This window comes from Balaenoptera musculus, chromosome 18 (genome assembly GCF_009873245.2).
Source record: "Balaenoptera musculus isolate JJ_BM4_2016_0621 chromosome 18, mBalMus1.pri.v3, whole genome shotgun sequence".
Classification (NCBI taxonomy): domain Eukaryota; kingdom Metazoa; phylum Chordata; class Mammalia; order Artiodactyla; family Balaenopteridae; genus Balaenoptera; species Balaenoptera musculus.
This window is the reverse complement of record NC_045802.1, coordinates 9,682,505-9,706,047: the sequence shown is the minus strand read 5'-3', so window position 1 is coordinate 9,706,047 and position 23,543 is coordinate 9,682,505. Positions and strand designations below refer to the sequence as shown.

General features: G+C 40.0%; 1 protein-coding gene across 1 annotated transcript in view; it reads right to left on the bottom strand.

Annotated features, from left to right (window-relative positions):
- Positions 1 to 23,543, bottom strand: part of KL (klotho) — a 45,249-nt gene that overhangs the window by 2,536 nt on the left and 19,170 nt on the right. Inside the window, 2 exon segments of the mRNA XM_036832088.1 lie at positions 5,331 to 5,599; positions 6,354 to 6,864. Coding sequence (XP_036687983.1) covers positions 5,331 to 5,599; positions 6,354 to 6,864 — 780 coding nt within the window.

Sequence of the window (23,543 nt, the reverse complement as noted above, 5' to 3'; positions counted from 1 at the left end):
TTTCAAATTAAAAAAAAAAAAAAACTAGACAAAAAAATAATAAAGCTTAAAACCTGAGAGTCAGAAAATGAAATGATATTTAAGATTAAATTGTGCTTCTTAAAATCACGTTCTAAATGGAGGTTTGCTCTAGGTGAAGGACGTGGAAAATAAGCATAACGGTTGCCTTTTATTGGCATTAGTGTCCATAACAGAATTTAGCAAACTCATTCTGACTGATGGTAGAAAGTGATAGAGAATGTGGAAAACAATTCTGTCATCCACCCATAATGAGATATTTTAACATAACTTTTTAAAAATTTCTAAATTATTTTTCTGTGACGATCATGACAATAATGGTTCTCAATCTCTGATTTACAAGCCTTCAAAATGAAAACATGTATTTAGGAAAGTGGACAAATTGCAAAATCAAAATCACAAAATCCTTCCTCCACGTGCCAGCCATGGCAGGAATGGAAACTGACAGTTCATCCCAAGGACCCGCCACCAAAGCCAGTTTTCTCCTCAGAAATAATCCTGTTAGAATTGGTTCCTCGGTTTGACCCTCTATATAAAAGCTGGGGTCAAACTCCGGTTTTGAATCTCTAGCAGAGGTTTCCTTGCATTTTTCAGGCCTGTTGCAAATGAGCTTCTGTTTCTCTAGAGGGGTCAGTGCTGTGCTTATAAAGGAAAGTAATAAAATACAGCCGTGTCAGAGGGAAATTGCTTTTTCTGGAGAATTGTCCCTTGTAGATCACCCACACATGCATTTCCTCTAATGCTGTGGGAATGCTGTCAGAAGTATTTTTCCACTGTGATGCACCCACAAATCATGTTTCCTCAGCTTTGCAAGAGAAAATATTTGCATACTCTTTGGAAGTGAAAGTGTTCATAGCTTTAAGGAATTATTTGGATTATTTTTACAGAGCTCTGAGTTGACAAAATTCGTAACTTTTCTACCATAATTGTTCCAGAACAACAGCTTTTATTCAGTCCATCTGAAAACAAACATGAGAGACTAGGGTATAATTTCTATTTATACTCTATTTCTTAAAAATACAGGACATTTATAAATGGGTGTTCAGGCAAAATTCTATATAATCTCCACCGATGTATTGACTTATTTCTTAATTAAAAAAAAGAAATAATAAAGCTGAACCTTTCAGAAGGTTATAATGTATGTATTCAGTATATTATGGAAGAAATGTTCCCCTAACAGTGGCCAATGTTAAAAAAGCTCTACGTCCCCAGTACATAGCAGGTTTTGTATTTATGAGCTATGAGCATTAGTGGTTATGGGAAAACAAACCTCTTGGCTGGGAAATTAGGCCCAAGGACAATGACAATCTATGTGAACAAGCCTAAGATCAGACTTCAGACAGGTGGTGTTAATGAGATGTTATTTTTAAAGCTTTTCAGGTGAAATGCATGCCTCATTCATACTGGGAGTTTGAAATACTAGCCAGGAGTGAAAAGATAAATTTCAATGGTTTGAAATTCACTTATATGTAGAGAATGTACTTGAGGACATGGGGAGGGGGAAGGGTAAGCTGGGACGAAGTGAGAGAGTGGCATGGACATATATACACTACCAAATGTAAAATAGATAGCTAGTGGGAAGCAGCCACATAGCACAGGGAGATCAGCTCGTGCTTTGTGACCACCTAGAGGGGTGGGATAGGGAGGGTGGGAGGGAGACGCAAGAGGGAGGAGATATGGGGATATGTGTATATGTATAGCTGATTCACTTCGTTATAAAGCAGAAACTAACACACCATTGTAAAGAAATTATACTCCAATAAAGATGTTTAAAAAAAAAAAAAAGTATTGCCAGCTAAAGACACCATGATGGGTCTTGCTGTTTTTCTCACCAGCCTGTGTATTTGAACGGAGGTAGGCACCTAAGTGTATTTGTCTCACTATTCCCTGGTCTGAGCATAGTGGTAGGTACTTAATAAATATCGATTGAACGACAAAAAAAATAAAGTAAAATAAAATTTTTTAAAAATTCACTTTTAATGCATTAAAAGTATGAGACCTGCTTGTAAATTAAAACTTACCCATACACTCATCAGAACTGCCCTAACAAAAAACTTGTTTTTACTTTGTCAGTTAGGAAGTTAGCTTGGGAAGAGAGCCGCCACAGTAGTACAATGCTCCAGGTGAAAAGCAGAAAGAATAAAAGAGCAGTTGCAGCCTTTTCCCACTAGAGAGCTTCTAGAGGAGCTGCGGTCTGCAGAGGGTCTGCGTCTGGCTGGGTCAGCAGGGAGCGGGCCAGGCGGCTCGGCTAGGTGAAGGTAGCAGGGGCCCTGAGCTGTGCAGCCTGAGGGCAAAGCTCCAGGGCTGATGAGTGGCTGGCATTAGATCAAAGTCTAAACAACTGCCTCTAGGGAGCAGAAAAAGGAATTCTCTCCCTATCTCCCTTCCTCTTCGCTGCCTGCCGTACTTGTCGCCTCTGGTCAGAGTTCTCTCTGGAAGAAGTAACATGTACTCTTAAAACGTTCTCACCACTGACCAGTTCCCAAGGCAGACACAGTCCCTGGATGGGAACAAAGCAGGAGTGAAAGGGCTCCCCACAAATGTCCCCACTGCTCCCTGAGTTCATACCATCTGCACAGAAACACTGGCGGAGCCTTCTCTTCTCAAAAGACAAAGCTGGGAATTACCCGCCCTGGCTGGGCTGCTGTCAGAGATGGGACAGAGCACGAGCCCTCAGTGACTAGGGTCCCAGGGCCCAGCAAGAAGCAGGGCTCAGAAGAAGGTCAAGAGGTAGAGAAAGGACCAGGGACCAACCAGGATGCACTAGGGAGTGGCCTTCCCCCTTTCCTTCCCTCCTCCTTCCCTCCTCCATCACTAGCACCACTTCTGCCGCTTCAGATCCTACTTGAACCCCCACTGTGGATCCCACTGCAGGAGAAATTAGGATGGGGAGGTTCCAAATAGCAGTGGGCTGAGGGAGAAGGGGAGATGGAGGAGGGAGGAAAACCCGGAGCCAGGAAGACAAGCTACTGGGCTCAGATATCCTTGCAAACACAGCGTTCCTTGGATGCCTTTTTTTTTTTTTAACATCTTTATTGGAGTATAACTGCTTTCCAATGGTGTGTTAGTTTCTGCTATATCACAAAGTGAATCAGCTATACATACACATATATCCCCATATCCCTTCCCTCTTGCGTCTCCCTCCCACCCTCCCTATCCCACCCCTCTAGGTGGTCACAAAGCACCAAGCTGATTTCCCTGTGCTATGTGGCTGCTTCCCACTAGCTATCTATTTTACATTTGGTAGTGTATATATGTCCATGCCACTCTCTCACTTCGTCCCAGCTTACTCTTCCCCCTCCCTGTGTCCTCATTGGATGCCTTTTAAATGTAAGGAAGGCACTGAAGTCGAGACTGTCCCTAAAACTAACTGGAGGTCTGAATAAGATGTAAGAATAATACAACTCGGCAAAAAAAGTATTAAGGATGGTGTTGATTTAAAAAAATTTTTTCTTAATTATTTATTTATTTGGTTGCACGGTGGCAGGTGAGCTCCTTAGTTGCGGCTAGCCGGCTCCACAGTTGCGGCATGTGAACTCTTAGTTGCGGCATGCATGTGGGATCTAGTTCCCTGACCAGGGATGGAACCTGGGCCCCCTGCATTGGGAGCATGGAGTCTTAACCACTGCGCCACCAGGTGTTGATTTATTCCCCCATATATCAAAGATTTCAATTTGATATTTACCAAAACAACAGCAACCCGTTTCAACTAGAAGGCCTTCCCTCAGATCCAAGCATTCTTCCAAATACCTCTTTCGAACTGAAAGGTAACAGAATATGCTGCCCCAAAATATGACTGTAGGTGTTCAGAGCATGCCACCCCAAAAATGCCCCGTCAGTATATTGATAATTGTGAGCTGCAGGTACTTGAAAAATAGCAAATGCAAGGGAAAGGCTTTCTCTGAACTCCTCTTATCTGCCTAGAGACAGATCCTCCAAAAGGAACTCAAAAGGATTGTCATAAATCCCTTTGTGGGAGTTTCACCAAGCAGGGAAGATTTATCACAGGGGAGGATATTCAAAGCCAACATCACATGCAGGCAAACTTTGTCACAAACTATCATAGCACCCATCTATTCTTTTAAGGGCCCATTCATCTTTCCTAAAAATCATGTACTTTCCCCCTTTTCCTATTAAGATGGTATTTAAGCCTGAGCTCTAAGCCACCTTGGGGAGTTACTCATCTTCCTCAGAGCATCTCCCATGTACACACGAGGTAAACATACTAATAAACTTCTGTTTGTTCTCCTCATGTTAATCTATCTCTTATTACAGGGGTCTCAGTTAAGAACTCAGAAGGGTAGAGGGAAAGTTATTTTTCCTCCCCAGCAGAACCAGTGAATTGGCTAGAAGCACCCAACATGCTAAACCCTTTGCTTGTCTGTGGATACTAAACTTTGTCTCCGTCTTGGTCTCTATTTTCACACACGGACTCTGTTCAGCAACACCTCCACTCCCTCCCCACCCTGCTCACTTACCACCATGCTCTGTTCACACTGTCAAACTATTTGCGACCCATCATTTTTCTTCAGTAGACTCCTTTGAAAGTAGGGGTCGTATCTTACTCATCTTAGTGTGTACTCCCCTCAACCGAGCCCCCTCCCCCCAGCAATTAACACAGGGCTTTGTACACACTAAGCATCCAGTAAGTGCTCACTAAAGTATTCAAACTCTAGAAAACAGATTCTTTTAAAGTTGGAAAAATTAAAAATAATATTGAGGGCTAACTACATAGCAGATGCTCAATAAATCTTGGTTGACCATTTTGAAGAACTTCCTTACCACTGCAATTCAAAAACTGTTGCTCGAAATGGCATTCCGATCAGTGAATCACTGAGCAAGGGTTTTTCTTTCTGGAGGTATTTCCACAAGCTTGGGGTTTCCACAGTTATGGCTCAGGAGGGCTCTGCCTAATGCTCCTGCTTCAATCTCAGCAGCTCCACCGAGATCTCAGATAATGTGGAGTTCTGTTTTATATCTTGTTTATGGAAGAACTCAACAACTACTTTAAAAGGGGTTGAAAACCATGGTATTAAAAGAGAGTGTTTTATCTTTCACTATCCTATCAGATCTTAAAGATGGATATATTTTTAATCTGTTCCCCTTGGAGCTGATTTAAAGTGAAAGATGAAGCTAGAAAGATTTTTGGAGAGAAGAGTGCAGCGTTCCAAATGGTGCCTTTAATGTGCTCACTAAGGAACCATGTTTGGCCTGAGGAATGGACAATGTGCCATGACAACCTAATAAGGAAGTACTACTTACTAGTGATAGGGCTTGGTGAGACTGCGGATTGGTTTTGTCAGCTGACTTACTTGAATGTAGTTGTCAACAATTCCCCAAGCAAAGTCACAGGGAAATGTCCCTTCTAGGGGTTGATTTTCAGGTAAAGGAGGGAAGCCATTTTTCTCTATCAGCTTCTGGTAGAACAAGGCTGAAGACTTTGGCAACAACTTCTTATCCTGGCTTAGAAAGTCGACGTAGAAGAGTCCACGTCTGATGCTGTAGCCTCTGTGCCACTCGAAGCCATCCATGAGGGACCACGCTGTGTACCCGATGACATCCACCCCGTCCAGCCTGATGGCTGCAAAGGAAAGAGGACAAGAGCAACGTGACCCTGTGATGGGCACTCGTCTCATGATTCAAGAGCATTTGAGGGTTTTACTACTTCAGTAAGTATAATGCTTATTGTTTGGTAAACTGATGACCCTTCTCACTGATGAAAGTCTCTAAGAGAACCTAGATAACTCTACAAATATTAGTAAATGTCTTCACAAATAGGCTTATCTCCAGTATGTTTTTATCTGAATTTCCCTTATTTCTAGTGGGTGCTCTTTGGGCCAAGATATCTTGTTCTACTTTCTATCCTAAGCACCTATCTTTGTGCCTGATGCAGTAAATGAATTAAGTCTTCAAAGGCATGGACTACTTACTCTTTTCTTCAGAAAATATTGATATTCCTTTTTTTTTTTTTAATACAAAGTGTTTTATTCAGTACAAGCAATCTGAACCAAAAAATGTGTACAGGGATCTAGATATCTTGGGATTTACTTAATCTTTAATATAATCTAAAAAATCTAGAGTACTAACTCTGAAAGTCTAGTAATTTTAAACATTATAACCCAGTTTCTCATTTACGAAACGAGTTTAAAAAATTAATTCAAGTTCCTCAAGGTCCCAAATGAGAAAGGTGTTACATAAATGCATTCCTACTATTGCCAAAATGAATTTCTACATTCTGATTAAAAACTATAAATTCACAGTTTATTAAGATCATCTTAAAGATTGTTTTTCCAGTGGATTCTGGAAGGAAATTAGGATTTTATCCACAATCCTACCTTTTAAGGTTTCCATTATGAATTTTTTGAGGTAATACATATATTTGGCATCATCTCTCTTGGTGGTCCCTGAAACAAACCAGCCATTTTCCACAATAAATATTTGAGGGTGGTTATACTCAAGGTCAATCCAGGAAAGGAGTTGCCTCAGGCTGGGAGATTCCAACTGACGGAACTTCATCTGAGGGTCCAACAGTTGAAAACTCAAGGTTGGTCCAAAGGAAAGAGCAAAAAAGTCGGCTGTTCCCTTGATGAACTTTTTCTCAGATTCAGTAAAATCAGGCAGAAGAGATGAAAGGTTATTCTTCATGCTCTCAGGATAGTCCCCATCAATAAATATGGGTTTGGCAAACCAGCCTAGGACAAAGTCAAGAGATTTCTGACATTCTTTGATGCTATGTTCAGTCATTCTTCGAGGACTGATCCAGTGGGAGCTCAGGGCAATGGACACCTGGCCTCCCTGAGTGGGGCGGAAAGAAGTATTGTAGAGATGCCAGATTTTGGCATGAGCCTATAAAGAGAAAAACCATGGTGAATTTATCTCTGATTGTGAGCAGAAATACAACATGTATTTGAATCCCCATTTCTAGTTGTATCTGTTTCTCATCAAGTCTAACCTAATGACTAACCCCACAATGTAAAAGTCACCTGGAACCAATAAATAATTCCAGAGGTAAGTCAGCCCACAGTGAGCTGCAACCATAACTGGAATCATTTCCACTGTTTTTCAGCAGCCAGTGGAAAAATGTGAATTTCTTGTGTTGAATATGTACTTATTATTCATACTTTGAAAAGTTAATGAAATAAGAATTTGTTATAATATCTTACTACTTAAATGACTTTGGATTATGTACTTTTTAATTAATAGCCTTCGTGAAAAGAGCCAATTCCGCATCTGTGATTACACCAGGAATTTCTAAATAGGATTATATTTTTTTATCCTAAGAGACCGGGAGTTTTCAAGTTGACTTAAATTGTTGGAGTCAATTTAATATTTTGTATTCATGTCTCATAACAAAAATTCTAACACATGTTCTCACAATCTTTGTTCTTCTCTAAGAAGAATCAGCGCAATAAAGAACCAACTCCGATATCTAATCTTGGCCCACCATCCAGTACTCTGGGACACGGCTGGCTTCCTGCCAACCCCCGCAGGGTACAAGATACAAGTCAAGAGCAAAAACACCTAAATGCAGCTCTGAAGAGATCAGATGTCCACAGTGAGTCAGCAACTCAGCTGGGGGTTTCCTACAGCAATGAAATGGGCTTTGCTTCCATTAAATCAACTTCAGACTCCCATAAAATCTTGCTGACTTCTGATATCTTATTTTCATTTGTCTCCTCTCTATTTACAAAGAATAGTGTTTTTTTTTCCTCCCTTACTTGAATTAGGTTTTTCTTTACTTTTGAATTCCTGATTTACTCCCCCTGTTTTTCTCCAAATGCAAAAGCTGTTTATCAGCCTTTTGCTCTCCTAATATATTCTCTTGGAAAATTCCATTCTAATTCTCTGTTTGACTCACATTCTCCCAATGATTGTGCCAGTTTTCATTCCACTCCCTGGGCCTGAAGAAGCTCTTGCACTCCTATGCCAAACATCCTCTTCCTTGTTCCTTAATATTCTGCTCTTGGTTCATTTCAGTGCAGGTGTCCAAGAATGGCCTCATCACCATTCTTACGAGTTCAGCCAAATATTTCAATGGAATCAAATAGTGCATGTCTGTCATTTTTAGTTTCTTAGTAAACATCTACTATGTTTCATTTCACGGAATGTGTTTTTTTCATGACCTAAAGCAGCTATCTACATGCTAGGAAGGAAATGGAGAATAAAATATTGATCATAAGAATAGTGGCCTTTGCCCATGTGATTCAAGAAACTGGGGCTTGATTGTGCTATGCTGCTGGATTTGTGATGTGCCCCACCCTTCTCTATCTTCCTCACCTTCACCACCCTATCTCTCCCTTCCCCATTGACAAGCAATCTCACCAGTTAACAGTTAAACAGAAAAGAAAAGGGGAAATCCAGGCTGTAGTACTCACGAGGTTAGACTAGAGGACTTTCCTAATTTGGCTGATTTGAAGCCTGCGGATAGTCATGACCTAACCCTAACAGACATACCTCTACAGGACAAGCACTAAGATGGGGGAGTCAGGAGGCCAGGGAGAAGTGGGAGCAACCAAGAACTTCCTGATATGGGTCAGTTTTGCAGGTAGCTGAAGTCAGAGCCATACAGTAGAACTGTCTACAATCACAGGCCACTCTTCTAACCTTGAGTACTTTGACATGGCTCAGAGGAGGTCTGGCAAGGAAACGAATGACCTTGGCTATAGGGAAGTGCACACATGGTGTTTGATATCAGATAAAATTCCTGCTCCATCACTTTTTTGTGTGTGCCTTTGACCACATAACTTAACCAGGGCAGGGAAAACTAACTTTCCTGTCTCTCACAGGGCTGTAATGAGGATTAAATGAGACACTTTACACAAAACACCTAACAGAGTTTCTACCTGGTAGGGTCTACATGGTAGGGTCTCCATGAATGCTTATTCCTTCTCTCCCTGAAGGCTCAACAGAACAAAAAGAAAAACACAGCAGGTAAAGGAAACGCCACCTGCTAAGGAATTCAGCCGTAGCATCGATGTGATATAGTGATACGACCTGGAGTTTGGATTAGAAGAATCTCAAGTTTGGATTCCAAATCCTCTGTTACCAGTGTGAGCCTCAGGTACTTCTTTGAACAAATGGGAATAGCATCTATTCTCCTTCAGGGACATTGCAAGGATTAAATATGATATAAGTGAAAGTGTTTTTCAAGTGGTCAATTATTTTAGAGAAGTACAGTATAAATTTGTAGCACTGGAAAGTGTGATGATTAGTTTTATGTGTCGCCTGACTGGACTGAGGGACCCCCCACATGGCTGGTAAAGCATTTGTCAAGAGTTTAACTAAGCTACTTCATGGTGTTCTGCCTCGGCATCCATTTTGTTTAACTATGTGTCCTACAGGGAACTTAAACTGACACTAGACCCTCATGCAAGCGCATGCCCTGCCTAGATAGCAGCCCACAATCACAAACAAATGTAAGTTCCTGAGATGACTTCCCCAATAGCCCCTGTGATCAACAGGTCTCCCCTGCCTCCCAGAATCTATATGCCTTATGCACCCCTTACATAAGACCCCTGTGGGGCTTACCAAAACCCCTCTTTTGGCTTGAATTGACCAATCCGGCCCAGGAACCCCAAAGCACTCACACATGGACCCTATTAAAGGCATGAGTCTGGGGTTCTGTCTCTCTCCCTCTCTCTGTGCTCTCCCTTAACCACCCCATGTGGTCCCTTAAGGCACGCTATGTACTTCCTCCAGGACCTGTGAGTGACAGACTTCTCTGCTTCAATTTCTCTTTTTTAATTTTTTTAATTTTAATTTTAATTTTTGGCTGCGTTGGGTCTTCGTTGCTGCGCACAGGCTTTTCTCTAGCTGCGGCGAGTTGGGGCTACTCTTCGTTGTGGCACACGGGCTTCTCATTGCGGTGGCTTCTCTTGTTGCAGAGCATGGGCTGTACATGTGCAGGCTTCAGTAGTTGTGGTACGTGGGCTCAGCAGCTGTGGCTCGCGGGCTCTAAAGCGCAGGCTCAGTAGTTGTGGTGCAGGGGCTTAGCTGCTCCGTGGCTTGTGGGATCTTCCCAGCCAGGGATCGAACCCATGTCCCCTGCAATGGCAGGTGGATTCTTAACCACTGCGTCACCAGGGAAGTCCCCTTAATTTCTCTTTGATCAATTATTAAACCAAGGCTCATCTCGGGCACACTGTGCTCCACTTAACAAACGCTAAGGGTTTTTCTGGAAGAGATTAGCGTTTGAATTAGTCAACTGAGTAAAAAAGATTGCTCTCTCCAATACGGCGGTGGGCATCATCCAATCCAATGAGGGCCTAAAGGGAAGGAAGGGTGAACTTGCTCTCTGACCGAGCTGGGACATCCATCTTCTCCTGCCTTTGGATGTTGGCACTCCTGGTTCTCAGACCTTTGGACTCAGACCAGGACTTTCACCATTGCCTCCCCTGGTCCGCGGGCCTTCAGGTTTGTACTTGAACTACGCCACTGGGTTTCCTGAACCTCCAGCTTGCACACAACAGATTGTGGGACTTCTCAGTCTCCATAACCGCATGAGCCAATCCCTCCTAGTAAATCTCTTTCCGTATAACTCTGTGTATCCTGTCGGTTCTGTTTCTCTGGAGGACTTTGACGCACATGGAAAGCATCTTAGATATCATCTGGCTTAACCACACACCCCACTTCAAAACGCCTCACTGGATCTGCTGTTTGACTGCTCTCCATGGAAGTCTAATTGGTGGTCATCCCATGTGTGGCATCTTCTCCAGGAAGTTCCCTGCCCCACTCCCACCCCGACCTGCCACACTGAGCCCTTATATCACTTACTTCTCTGACATCACTTACTGCAGGTGATGACGCCTCCCTCCCAGCTATGCTCCTTGAGGAGTCCCTCAGGCCCTCCCTGGAACACGAAGGCCCCATTGTCTGTTACACTGAACTGAACTCCGCTTCATCACCTCCTCATGAGTTCATTCCATTTTCTGATGGTAGATGTGAGTAATCAAATACTATGATGCTAGGTTTACAAAAGTCACCATTTAGGATGTTGCAACCACTTAGGATGATTAATAGGGAGATGGTTATGTACGGTTTTGCACTGCCTTCTAATTATTCCAAGTATGTTAATCTTGTAAGGTTGTTATCTTAAGACTGAGAATTTTAAAAGCTATTGACAAGGACTCTGGGAAACAATTAAGGGTATAAGCAAGAATGGTCATCTAAATACTATTTCTAATAGCAAAATATTGAAAACAACTGAAATGTCCACTATTCAAATACATTTACACCCATATATGCATGTTTTAATACATTATGGTATGACTAAAGATATACTACTATTCAAACACTATAAATAATATAGAAGAATGTCTATTAACATGTGAAAAATGTTTCTAAAATACTAACTGAACAAAAAAGCAGGTTATAAAGCAATAAGCAGAATTTAATAGCATTTTTATTAAACAAAAATATGTACATTAAGATCTGGAAGGATTTATAACTGGAACGTTTTGTGGGTGGTATAATTGTCCTCATTGTGCTTATCTATATATTTTTTTCATTTCCTACCATACACATGTATTGCTTTAGAGGGAAGAAAAAACCCTTAAAATCAAAAAAGGAAATAACCCAAGGCAGGCCCTGCTTGAACTGTTCAGGATGGTTAGTTGAAAGCCTTGATTTAATTAACCCCTGCCTCATTGTTCTCTAACCTGCCCTACGGGCTCTGCCTCAAATCCCAAATCCTAGGCACACTGAATCCTATGTGAAATTCTGAAATCCCCTAGGCTTCCCTGCTTTAATAGGTGTAGGTCTCTCATGTTTTACCTACTCCCAGTCCCTCCAGCCTCACCCCCCTTCAAAACTCAGCCCAGACATCACCATCTCCAGGAAGTCTTCCCTGACATCTTCCCTCTCCCGACCCTTAAATGTCCATTCCATGTGTCTCCACAGCTGGCCTCTATCAAAGACCTGAACCATATTATATTGAATTTAAGTGTCTAGATTGTAGGTCTTCTGAAGGCATTGGCTAGGTCTCTTATCTCTCTATTCTCAGATTCTAGCAAAATGTCTGGTGCAGAGTAAGTATTCAATAAACAGATACGGAGGAATGAAGACTGGCAGTAAGAATCAGATCAAAGAGTCTGGGACAGAAGCAAACATGTTTCTGAGCCAGAGCAGACAAACTCTCTCATAAGATACCCTGATTGTACTTTATTTCTGATACCTTGAGAGACAGAGAACTTACAGCGCATACCATCAAAAAAATAAATTAGAAGGAATTTGGCATGGTAGCCCTCTGAGAATAATACTGTATTGTTTCAAGATGCACTAAAAATCCAATCTGGGGCATAAGACATTCTCCTCACTTCCTTCTGGTATGTGATATCCTCCTTACTTCCTTCCCAGCCTCAATATGTATTTTGAAATCTAGGGTCTGAAAAATCTAGAAAAAAATGGATCTCATATTTCTTTCTACCAATGAGCTAGTATCACCAATTTTGGAAGTCACCAATTTCTAATTTTAGTATTAGAAAATACTAAAAGATGAATAAAAACAAAAACACAATATACCAAAACTTATGGGGTGCAGCAAAAGCAGTGTTCAGAGGAAATTTTATAGCTGTAAATAACTATATTAAAGAAGGAAGTTCTCAAATCAATAACCTAACTTTTCTCCTTAAGGTAACAGAAAAAGAAAAGCAAACTAAACCCACACTTAGCAGGATACAGGAATTAATAAAGATTAGAGTAGATATAAACAAAACAGAGAATAGAAAAATAATAGAATCACCAAAATCTAAAGTTTATCCTTTGAAAAGATCAACAAAATTGACAAACCTTTAGCTAGACTGACTAAGAAACAAACAGAGAAGACTCAAATTACTAAAATCAGAAATGAAAGTGGGGATATTACTATTGATCTTTTCTATTTCTATAATAAAAGAATTATAAGCAAATACTATGAAAAAGTATATGCCAACAAATTACATAACCTAGATGTAATGGACAAATTTCTAGAAACACACAAATTCCCAAAAAGTGGCTCAAGAAAAAATAAAAAATCTGAACAGATGTATAAATAAGAGATTGAATCAGTAATCAAAAACTGCTCAACTAAGAAAAACCCAGGGCCAGTGGCTGCAATGATAAATTGTGCCAAACATTTAAAGAAAAATTAACACCAAACCTTCTCAAGTTCTTCAAAAGACAGAAGAGAAAGGAATACTTCCTAACTCACTCTATGAAGCCAGCATTGCATTACCGTAATACCAAAGCCAGATAAGGACATCACAAGAAAAAAAAAAAAGCTACAGACCAATAGACCTTATGGATATAGATACAAAAAAACTCAACAAAATACTGACAAAACAATTCCAGCAGCATACTAAAAGGAGTATATACCATGATCAAGTAGGATTTATCCCAGGAATGCAAGGATGGTTCAACATATGAAAATCAGTCAATGCAATACATCACATTAATGGAATGAAGAAGGGGAAACCCCATATGATCATCTCAGTGAATGCAGAAAAGGCATTTGACAAAATCCAAACGTATTTCATGACAAAAACACTAAAAAAACAGGAATAAAAGGGAACTATTGTGATGTGATAGGGGCATTTCTGAAAAACCCACAGTTAGCATCATACTCAATTGGTGAAAGACTTTCCTAAGATCAGGATCAAGACAGAAACAGTGCATTGCAAGTTCTAATCAGAGTAACTAGGCAAGGGGGAAAAAAAAGGAAAGAAGTCGGAAAGAAGTAAAACTATCTCTATTCACCAATGACGTGATTCTACATAATTCTTTTGTGCTAAAGAATTCACACACACAAAAAATTATTAGAGCTAATAAGTGAATTCAGCAAATTGCAGCATATGATATCAACATTCAAAAATCAGTTGTATTTCTATACAATATCAATGAATAATCCAAAGAGGAAATTTAGAAAATAATTCCATTTATAATAGATACAAAAAGAATAAAATACTTAGAAATAAACTTAACCACTCTCACAACTTTTATTTACACTGTACTGGAGGTCCTAGCCAGTGTAGTAAGGCAAATCAAAGAAATGAAGTCATGTTGATTGGAAAGAAGAGAAAATAACTCATTCATATAAAACACGATTAACTATATAGAAACCCTAAGGAATCTAAAAAAAAAAAACCTAATTAGAACTAATAAGTGAATTTAGCAAGTTACCAGAACACACTGTCAAGATACAAAACTCAATTGTATTTTAATATATGAGCAACAAGCATTTGGAAAATAAATTTTAAATATAATACCACTTCCAATAGCACTGAAACCATAAAATACTTAGGAATAATTTCACAAAAGATTTGCAAATCTACTACACAAAATAGTACTAAAAGAAATTAAAGAAGACCTAAATAAATGGAAAGAAATACCATTTTTTATTAATTTTTATTGGAGTATGGTTGCTTTACAATGTTGTTTTAGCCTCCACTGCACAACAAAATGAACCAGCCAGACACATACAGATATCCCCTCCCTTTTAGACTTCCCTCTCATTTAAGTTACCACAGTGCATTAGGTAGAGTTCCCTGTGCTATGTTCAGTATATTCCCATCAGTTGTCTATTTTATACATAGTATCAGTAATGTATATGTGAGAGAGATACCATTTTTATGGATTGTAAGACTCAACCTTGTTAAGTTATCCATTCTCCCCGAGTTGATCTCTAGGTTCAACACCATCCCATCCAAAATCCCAACACAATTTTTGTGGAAATTAATAAGTTGATTCTAAAATGTATATGATAATTCAAAGCACCTAGAACAGTTAAAATACTCTGCAAAAGGAAGAACAAAGTTGAAGCATAATAGTCAATACAGTGTGATATTGGCATAAGGATAGACAAATAGATCAAAGGAGAAGAATAGAGACTTTTTAAAGCCCATGGCCAGTTGATTTCCAACAAATGTACCAAGGCACTTATATGGCAAACAGAAAGACTTTTCAACAAATTCTCCTGCAACAATTGTGAAAATATATGGAGAAAAATGAACTCAACCTTACACTGTGCATAAAAATTCATATGAGATAATTCATAGATCCAAATGTAAAAGCTAAAATTATAAAGCTTGTGGAACAAAACACAGCCTCTTGATTTTGGAGTAGGAAAAGATTTCTTAGAACACAGAAGTATTAATCCTAAAAGAAAAAAATTGATAAATTGGACATCATCAAGATTGAAATCTGCTCATCAAAAGTTAACAAAAAGAAAAGACAAAACACTGAGGGGAAATATTAAAAATATGTATATGACAAAAGAGTTATATCCAAGTAAATACACTATTCCTACCAATCAATAATAAAAAAGAAACTACCCCCCTCCCCACCATGAACAAAAAATTTGAACAGACATTTCACTAGAGCATCCACACCAATGCTCGATAAGTACATGGAAAGGTGCTCAACACCAATATCAACAGGGAAATACAAACTAAAACCACAACAGTCACTCAGACTGTTCTAAATCTGTACTCTTATTAGCTGTGTGACTTTGGACATATAATCTAACTCTCTGTGCCTCTGTTTCCTCATCTGGAAAATAGGGAGAACAATAGCACCTTATGTTCACATCTTTATGACGATTGAATAAGTCAATATATGGAAAGCACTTAGAATTGTGACTGGCCATTTATGTTTATTATTCAAGTGTGGTGGTAATGTCATTTGATTTATGATTTTTAAAAGATGACTGGCTGTCGTGTGGTGAACAGACTCTAGGAGGGCAAGATGGCAGCAAGAAGACCAGTTAGGGAGCTGTTGCAATGGTCCAGGCAAAAGATGAGGTTGGTTTGGACCAAAGGAGATAGTGAGAAGGGGCCAGATTTAGGCTATCACTGAAGGTGGAATCAATAGAACTTGCTGGTGAACTGGATGTTACATATGACTTGTGAGGGGAAGAATCAAGGACAACAGAGAAAGCAAAAAATAAGGGACTGGGGAAGGGAAGCGATTAAGTTCTGTTTAGGTCATGGGTTTGACATCCCAATGAAGATGCCTGGTTGGAAGCTGGGTAACTGAGTCTGAAGTTGGAAAAGACATGGACGGTATTAAGCATTCAAATGTATTTCAGAGGTGATATTGAATGGGTCACTTTTTTTTTTTAATCATTCTTTAGATTTTTTAAAAAATTGAAATGGAATAATTCTTAAAGGATTAATTTAATCCTACAAATAATCTTAATTAAATGGACTGAGACCAATGGTAAAAGAACTGAAATGCAGCCCATAAACAGAAAATCATTCAAACGGCTAATTCGTGTCTACTCCCTACCCAAAAAGAGCCCTCAAGACGTTGTTTTAGTTCTAAAATAAAGGTGCAATCTTCTGAGAAAGGTCGAAGGACTAGATAAATTTCAGAGAGCACTGGAAATTTTTTTTCCCCTTTGGCATCCTCTTACCACAAGTTCAAGAATAGTATCATGATTACACATCTAGGGACTTTCTTAAAAGTCACTGCTACCCTGGGCTGTTACACAAGTACACAACTAGCCTAAAGTTCATGACTGTAGGCCGAATTATTCCTCTTATTTCTATCAGCACAGCCCCATGGATTGTAAACTAAAGTTCCTTCAGAAAGAATTTCAAGCATCCTCCCCCAAAACAACCACCTAATAGAGCACATAAATAATTTCCAAAAAATAGGCCCCTATGATTTTATCCACAAAAATAACCAGTAATCTCTGTGTGCAGTTCCTCAAAAGTTGCCTGGGACCTGCCTCTATCACCCAGGCCCCAACCTATGCCCAGGGCCTTATGTCCACCCTCGCTGACACCCGGTCAGAAAAATCATGGACTTAGGCAGCAGCTGGGCTTGCTTGACTTTATTTTGTACTTCTTGGCCAATTAAATAAGTAGAATTTCTAGCTCGATCACCAAGCCTTACAGCCTCCCACAAATTAACAATTTCCTATCAATATATATCTCATCGTTCCCCAACCCTGCTCTTTTGCTACTGTCAGGTCAATTTCTTGTTACCCCTCACCCAAGCCTGTACCTACCTTGGATGGCAACCTATCAACCCTGTAATGACATTCTACTTTTCCTCTATCATCTCTATCCCTCCCTGCCTTCTGTTTAGACTTGCCTCTTCCAAGAAGCAGTCCCTAATTAATCCTGCTTCCTCTTACTGCTATTTTCCCCAGTTATTCTCTGAAAAATTCTCTCTCCTTCCAAATTCACCTCCATTCTCATCTCCCCTGTGAAGGCTTGTTTGGCTCCCCAGACACAGTAGACATCCCTTTCCCATTGCCCTCTGCACAAATACAGTTGGGGTAGATGTCATGCTTCTTCATAAATTGGCAGCTCTTCATCAAGACTGTACACTCTCCATCAACAACAGAGTTGACTTGAAACAATCTAACCATCCAACAACATGAGATTATTCATTTACTTATTCTTTTAGTCAAACATTTATTGAGTAGCTACTACGTGCCAGTCATAGTTCTCAGATTACTTGAAACAAATCTAAAAGGCCAACAATAGGGATTAGTTGAAATAACTCACGAATTAGAGGTTAAATAGAACAAATTAATTGTTGGCTACAAATCAATCACTCTAATAAATTATAGTTAGCTACAGACAAATCATAAGCAGTATTACCTAATTTATGGAATCATATGTACATCTATAAAATAAATATACATAGGACAGGATTTTGAAGAATTTGCATCAAGAGGATAATTGTTATAATCTCTATTGAGTGGGACTATGGCCATTTTTTAATGTTGTTCTGCTTCTCTGATTTTCTAACTTTTATGTAATAAGCATGCATGCATTGCTTTTCTAATAAGAAAAATAAAATAAATAATAAAAGTAACTGAAATTTTCAAGTTTGGGGAATTTTCTGCTTCAAATTATTTACTACGTTATTTTCTAAACTGATGATGTCTGTCCCGGTTGTTTAGCTATGTTTTCATGTTTTGCACAAAGATGGATGACATGGATTGTTCCAACTAATTCTATCTCACACCATCCAACAATTACTTACTGATTTACTAATCTCCTATTGTCACACATTTCAGTTGCTCCAAAATTTCACAAACATGGAAGAACAGTTTCTTACATTTTAGCCTCATAATTTCTGGGGAAAAAAAAGTTAGGAATGCTTAAAAGATTCATAGAAAAACAAAATTATTAATACAGAAAGTCTAGTAACTGAGATTTATTTTTGACCAAATGATCCAGTTCATTACATTATTCTCTATCAAAATGTTTTTGACCAAGTTGTAGTTCATCAGATCATCTGGAATTCACCCCAAAACTCTAAGATCCATGTATTAAGCCAAACAATTAGGATCTCTTTTCTAGCCTGGGCCACATTTGGGGTAAGTGGTGTAGGGGCAACGAGCATTTAAAATATCCTCATAGTGGAATGCGGCTGGTGCTTGGGGAGGGCAATGGAGTATCTAAGCATGGAAATTATGCTTAAAGGCACAGACATAAGAATGTATTCAGTGTTGTGAAAATAATGATACTAGCCTAATTAGAGAAAGCGTTTAATACTTTGTGGCTTTTGGCATATAAGTTTACAATAGAAAGTGTGGGACCAGAATACGAAAAATTCTGAATGCAAAATTATTTGGATTTTATAGAATAGATCGTAACAGGTGAGCATAAACTTCTGAGACAATGAGGATCAAAATCATACAATCAAAATCATCTCTTGCAGAATGGATTAAAATATGAACAGCTGGATGCTGAAAGTTGGAACACTACTGCCAAAATGTAGGTATGATTAAGGTCCTGGACAAAGGTGATGATTACTGGAAAGTGCTCTCACATGCGCATGTGTGTAGTGAGAGAGAAAGATTGCCCTCCTCAAAGGGAATGGTGATTTCCAAGTCCTGTTCCCAAAGTCATTGGAGCTCTTCCCCAATTCTGTGACCCACTCCAGTGTCCTTCTAATAAAGTCCCTTTTCCTCTTTAACCTATTTTTAGTTGGGGTTGGTCATTTGCAAATACAGAATTCCTAATACACATATAACCAAATTTGAGATTCTATAAGAACTCACTCAAAGGAATACTTTTACAACTAGGCAAGATACAGATCAAGGTAGATTTTTAAAAAAATCATGGGGCTTCCCTGGTGGCGCAGTGGTTGAGAATCTGCCTGCCAATGCAGGGCACACGGGTTCGAGCTCTGGTCTGGGAAGATCCCACATGCCGCGGAGCACCTGGGCCCGTGAGCCACGATTGCTGAGCCTGCGCGTCTGGAGCCTGTGCTCCACAACAAGAGAGGCCACGACGGTGAGAGGCCTGCGCACCGCGATGAAGAGTGGCCCCCGCTTGCCACAACTAGAGAAAGCCCTCGCACAGAAACGAAGACCCAACACAGCCAAAAATAAATAAATTAATTAATTAAAAAAAAAAAAATCATGGTGTAGTTCTGGAGTTTTGTTACTTATGATCATTTTGTCTGGATTTCTCCAAAGTAGGTTACATAAAAGGCCTTACTCATCCGTTTTTAAATAAAAAGTTTCTTCAAATGAAGTAAAAATTATTTCATAACTCACTCTTGGTAAATACATCAATAAATCAGAGATTAGGTTTCTTGCCTCATTAATTTATCTGTACAGGACTAATCAACATCAGTTAAATCATTCTATTTAATACTAAATCATGCTGTTACGAAAATCCTTCCAAATCATTGAGGCTAGGTTGTTAACAAAATATCTGGCTTGTGACGAGAATCCGTCTGGTCCATTAATCACAACGTTATCGGAGACACAGAGGGGTTCCAATTCCTGGTTTTTGCATCTGTTTTTCTAATAGCAACAAAATGAGAGTCAAGAAAGGAACAGGTAGGGAGACATCAGGCTAGATGAGAAAAAGCGACAAGAAGATAAAGGACTCAGATAAAGGATGTATTCCCAAGATCAGCCAAAGCATCCTAAGTTTCATCAGTCAACCAGGCTCTTTTCAGTAAACATCTATCACTATAATCACCAAAGTAATTGTGTAATACCCTCATGAAACGGCTACTCTGATTTCAACAAAATTGAGAAAAGTGTTTTTCTTCCATAACAGTCACCTTTACTTTCTAAATGTTTACCTCTGCCTCCTCACCTAATTCCCCTGCTTTGACTTATCAACAGCAGATGCCAACCGACTGACTCTCTCTGAGACTTTAAGATCATTTCTCAGTTCCCAGGCTCATTCACAGCTCTTTGCTTTGGAAATAACTCAATTTCCCTTACAAGAGAGAACACTTTTCACGTAAAGAAAAAGTGACATGTGGATGTGTGAGGTCTTCTACACTGTCAGACAGGATAAGATTACAGGAATAGGAAATATGTTTTATGGAATAGTCGATAATAGAAAGTAATCTGCTTGCCCCTCTTTCCCCCACTTTTCCCATTTGCCTTATGTGGTAGCAGTTTCTACATGGTCTTAAGTCAAAGTTTTTCACACCACAGATTCTAGCTGTGAAATCGAGTTATGTGCAGCCACAGAAAATTTGAAAATGGAAATAAAATAGAACTAATTCTATTCAGAGTGCACCACATGTCGTAAGGGTAAGTATTGTTTTGTGAGACTTATTGTTGTGTACGAGTCAACACATAAGATGCCTTTCTTACTGTCGGGGTCAAGGTCAGAAAAGTTTGAAAGTCAGTGATCTACGTTAAGGGCTATTTTCGTTCTGCAAGTATTTATTGAGCACCTACTATAGGCTTGGCCCAGTTCTGGCGCTTAGGGATCCAATAGTGAACAAGTCAGACAAAAACCTCTGCCCTCATGGAACTTCCATCTCAGCAGGAGGAGAGAAAAAAAAACAACAAACATAACAAACGTGAACTAAAAAGCATGTTAAAAAGATGGTAAGTGGTGTGAAAATAAGGGAACAAGATAAGGGAGTCCTGGGTACCAAGGGGAGGAGATGCCATGGCTTTTGGTAGCACTCACAGGAGTCTTTATTTTCCTTTCATTGAATATGCCGTAGTTTTAATCTTTTCATTTTCCATCTCCATAGGACAAAATCCATATGTGCTCCTATTAGGCAAGAATCATTTCCATTAACATCTACCCTTATAGAACTTAAAATACCCTGATCCACAGTAAACAACAGATCTAACAAAGACACACTCCCTTCTGCACCCACATTGCAGAAGTCAGAATCTGCAGAACAGGATTAACCCAGGCAGGCTGCTCAGAAGGACGTCAGTAATTCTTCTGCCCCATTTCCAAGTCTAGGAAAATTTTTCCTTACAGTCTCCTTTTGTGATCTTAAATAATCCCAAAAGATTATTCTTTACCACAAAAAAAGCTGGTCTGCTTGGGCTTTGGTGGGATTCATTTACAAATGTTCATCAAGGGTGTTAATTAACACGCATAAGCCTCTTGGCCCTGCAGTGTTGAGCAACTACTAAATCCAAAGAATGAGCTTCTGTCTGGGGGTTGCATAAGGAATCGAAGACTGCCTTTTCAATAGCCACTATTATGCCAGAGGCTGTGTGTTTGTTTTTGTTTTGTTTTTTAATTGCTCTTCTAGGGTCTTCTATTCTGAAGCTAAAAACCAAACCCAAGAAATTCGTGTTCACACATTTCATCTGCAGTACCTATGAACTCGGTGAACTCCTCTCTCCTCCAGGACCCCAGAAAGTGCTTCTTGAGCCAGGAAGGGGTCCTCTACTCCCACTAAGTCTGGGGTGCTGGGAGAAGCATTTTAAATGGGGTGTTCAGGATGTGCCTCGTTTGAGAACGTGGCTTCTGACCATAGGCTTAAAGGAGGTGAGGGAGCTGTGGATCTGGGGGTACGGTGGGGTGGGGAGAACATTCCAGGCAGAGAGAAGAACCAGAAAAAAGGGCCCCAAGGCACAACAGCAAGCCCTTCCTGTGGCTGAAAGGCAGTGAGTGAGGGGACAGGGGGTTGAGTTGAGGCCAAATGTATTAAACAGCTGTGAGGGTGTTTCCAGAACGGGGAACTAGAATCATAGCTGCTTGATCTGTCTTCCTCTATGACGAAAGGGAAAAATGCAAAACTGCAGGGCTTAAACATGAAAGGAAAAGAAAAAAAGAAAAGCTTTTTAATCAAATTGTGAATGACGTGGTTTTCATTCCCCCATCTTCTTTATTTCTCACAGAGTAGCAATAAACACCAGGAAACATCCACACACGGTTTCTGCTGTAACTCCTCATGAAAGATTGTTTGGTTTCTTTCATTTTTCAGAAATGAGAATCGTGTAGAAGAAAAACAATGAGAGCTCTGAATTGAAGTGTGCCTTTTTCATGACTATTATTTGAGTTATCACGGAATCATTATTTCACCAAGCAAATATTTACACAACGGGCAAGTTATTATGCAGGGAATATGCAGAGATCACAGCCCAGGTACACAAAATGATGATGACATGAGATTGAAAGTGAGTGTCATAAGAAGGATTTTTTAAAAATATACAATGGGAATTCAGAGAAAAGAAAAATTCCTTCTTGTTGAGGGAAATCACAGAAGTCTTCATGGAGGAGGAAGTTTCTAAACCAGGTGTGTAGGTCCTGGGGAGATGGAAAAAGGCATTTCCAGCAGACCACTGTGAGCTAGAAAGCATGAGATGCTGTGCTGAAATGTATTTTCCAAGGGTGGCACATCCCCCATGGCCCTCAGCTGTGTGACCTTGCTCGCCGGCCCCCCTACTGGGTGGGGGTCTTTGTCCCCTTCCCTGAGTCTGGGGGTTGTGACTGCTCTGGCAGAAGTGACACTCCATGACATCAAGGCTAAATCAAAAGTCAACACCGCTTCCTCCTAGTTCTCTTGGGATGCTTGCTGGGGGAAGCCAGCTGCCGCATAAGAGGTCTGACTAACCTGAGACCACTGTGTTGGTGGGGCTCAGGGACATCTGGTCAACAGCCAGCACCAACTGCCAATCATGCATGAGCCATCCTGGATGCCCAGCCCGGTCGAAGCTTAAGTGACATGTAGCCCACAGGAAAACTGGCTAGATGAGCCCTCCCCTAATTCTAACCCACAACATGTAAGCAAAATAAAATGTTTTTTTAAAGTCAGTAAGTTTGGGCATATTGCACAGCGATAGTAAGTAGAACAGGTGTCTATGGGTTAGTGTGTGTTTTAATTAGCAGTGGTGAGTCTCTAGATGTTAATGAGGGTTAAAGACATTGGTGACACCTCCATTTCTGAGCGCCGATGTGACAAGGAGGGAACCTACCCTTGGTCTATACATTCAGCAGCACACACGCAGATGAAAACTGTAGGCTGGAGACAGCATGCAGTAAGGCAGTGAGCACTGCAACCAGGGGTTCAGAAAAGCTGGGCTCTTTTTTTTTTTAATTGGGGTAGAGTTGCTTTACAATGTTGTGTTGGTTTCTGCTGTACAGCGAAGTGAATCAGCTATACGTATACATATATCCCCTCTTTTTTGGATTTCCTTCCCATTTAGGTCACCACAGAGCACTGAGTAGAGTTCCCTGTACTATACAGCAGGTTCTCATTAGTTATGTTTTATACATAGTAGTGTATATATGTCAGTCCCGATCTCCCAGTTCATCCCACCCTCCCCTTCCCCCGCTGTGTCCACATGTCCGTTC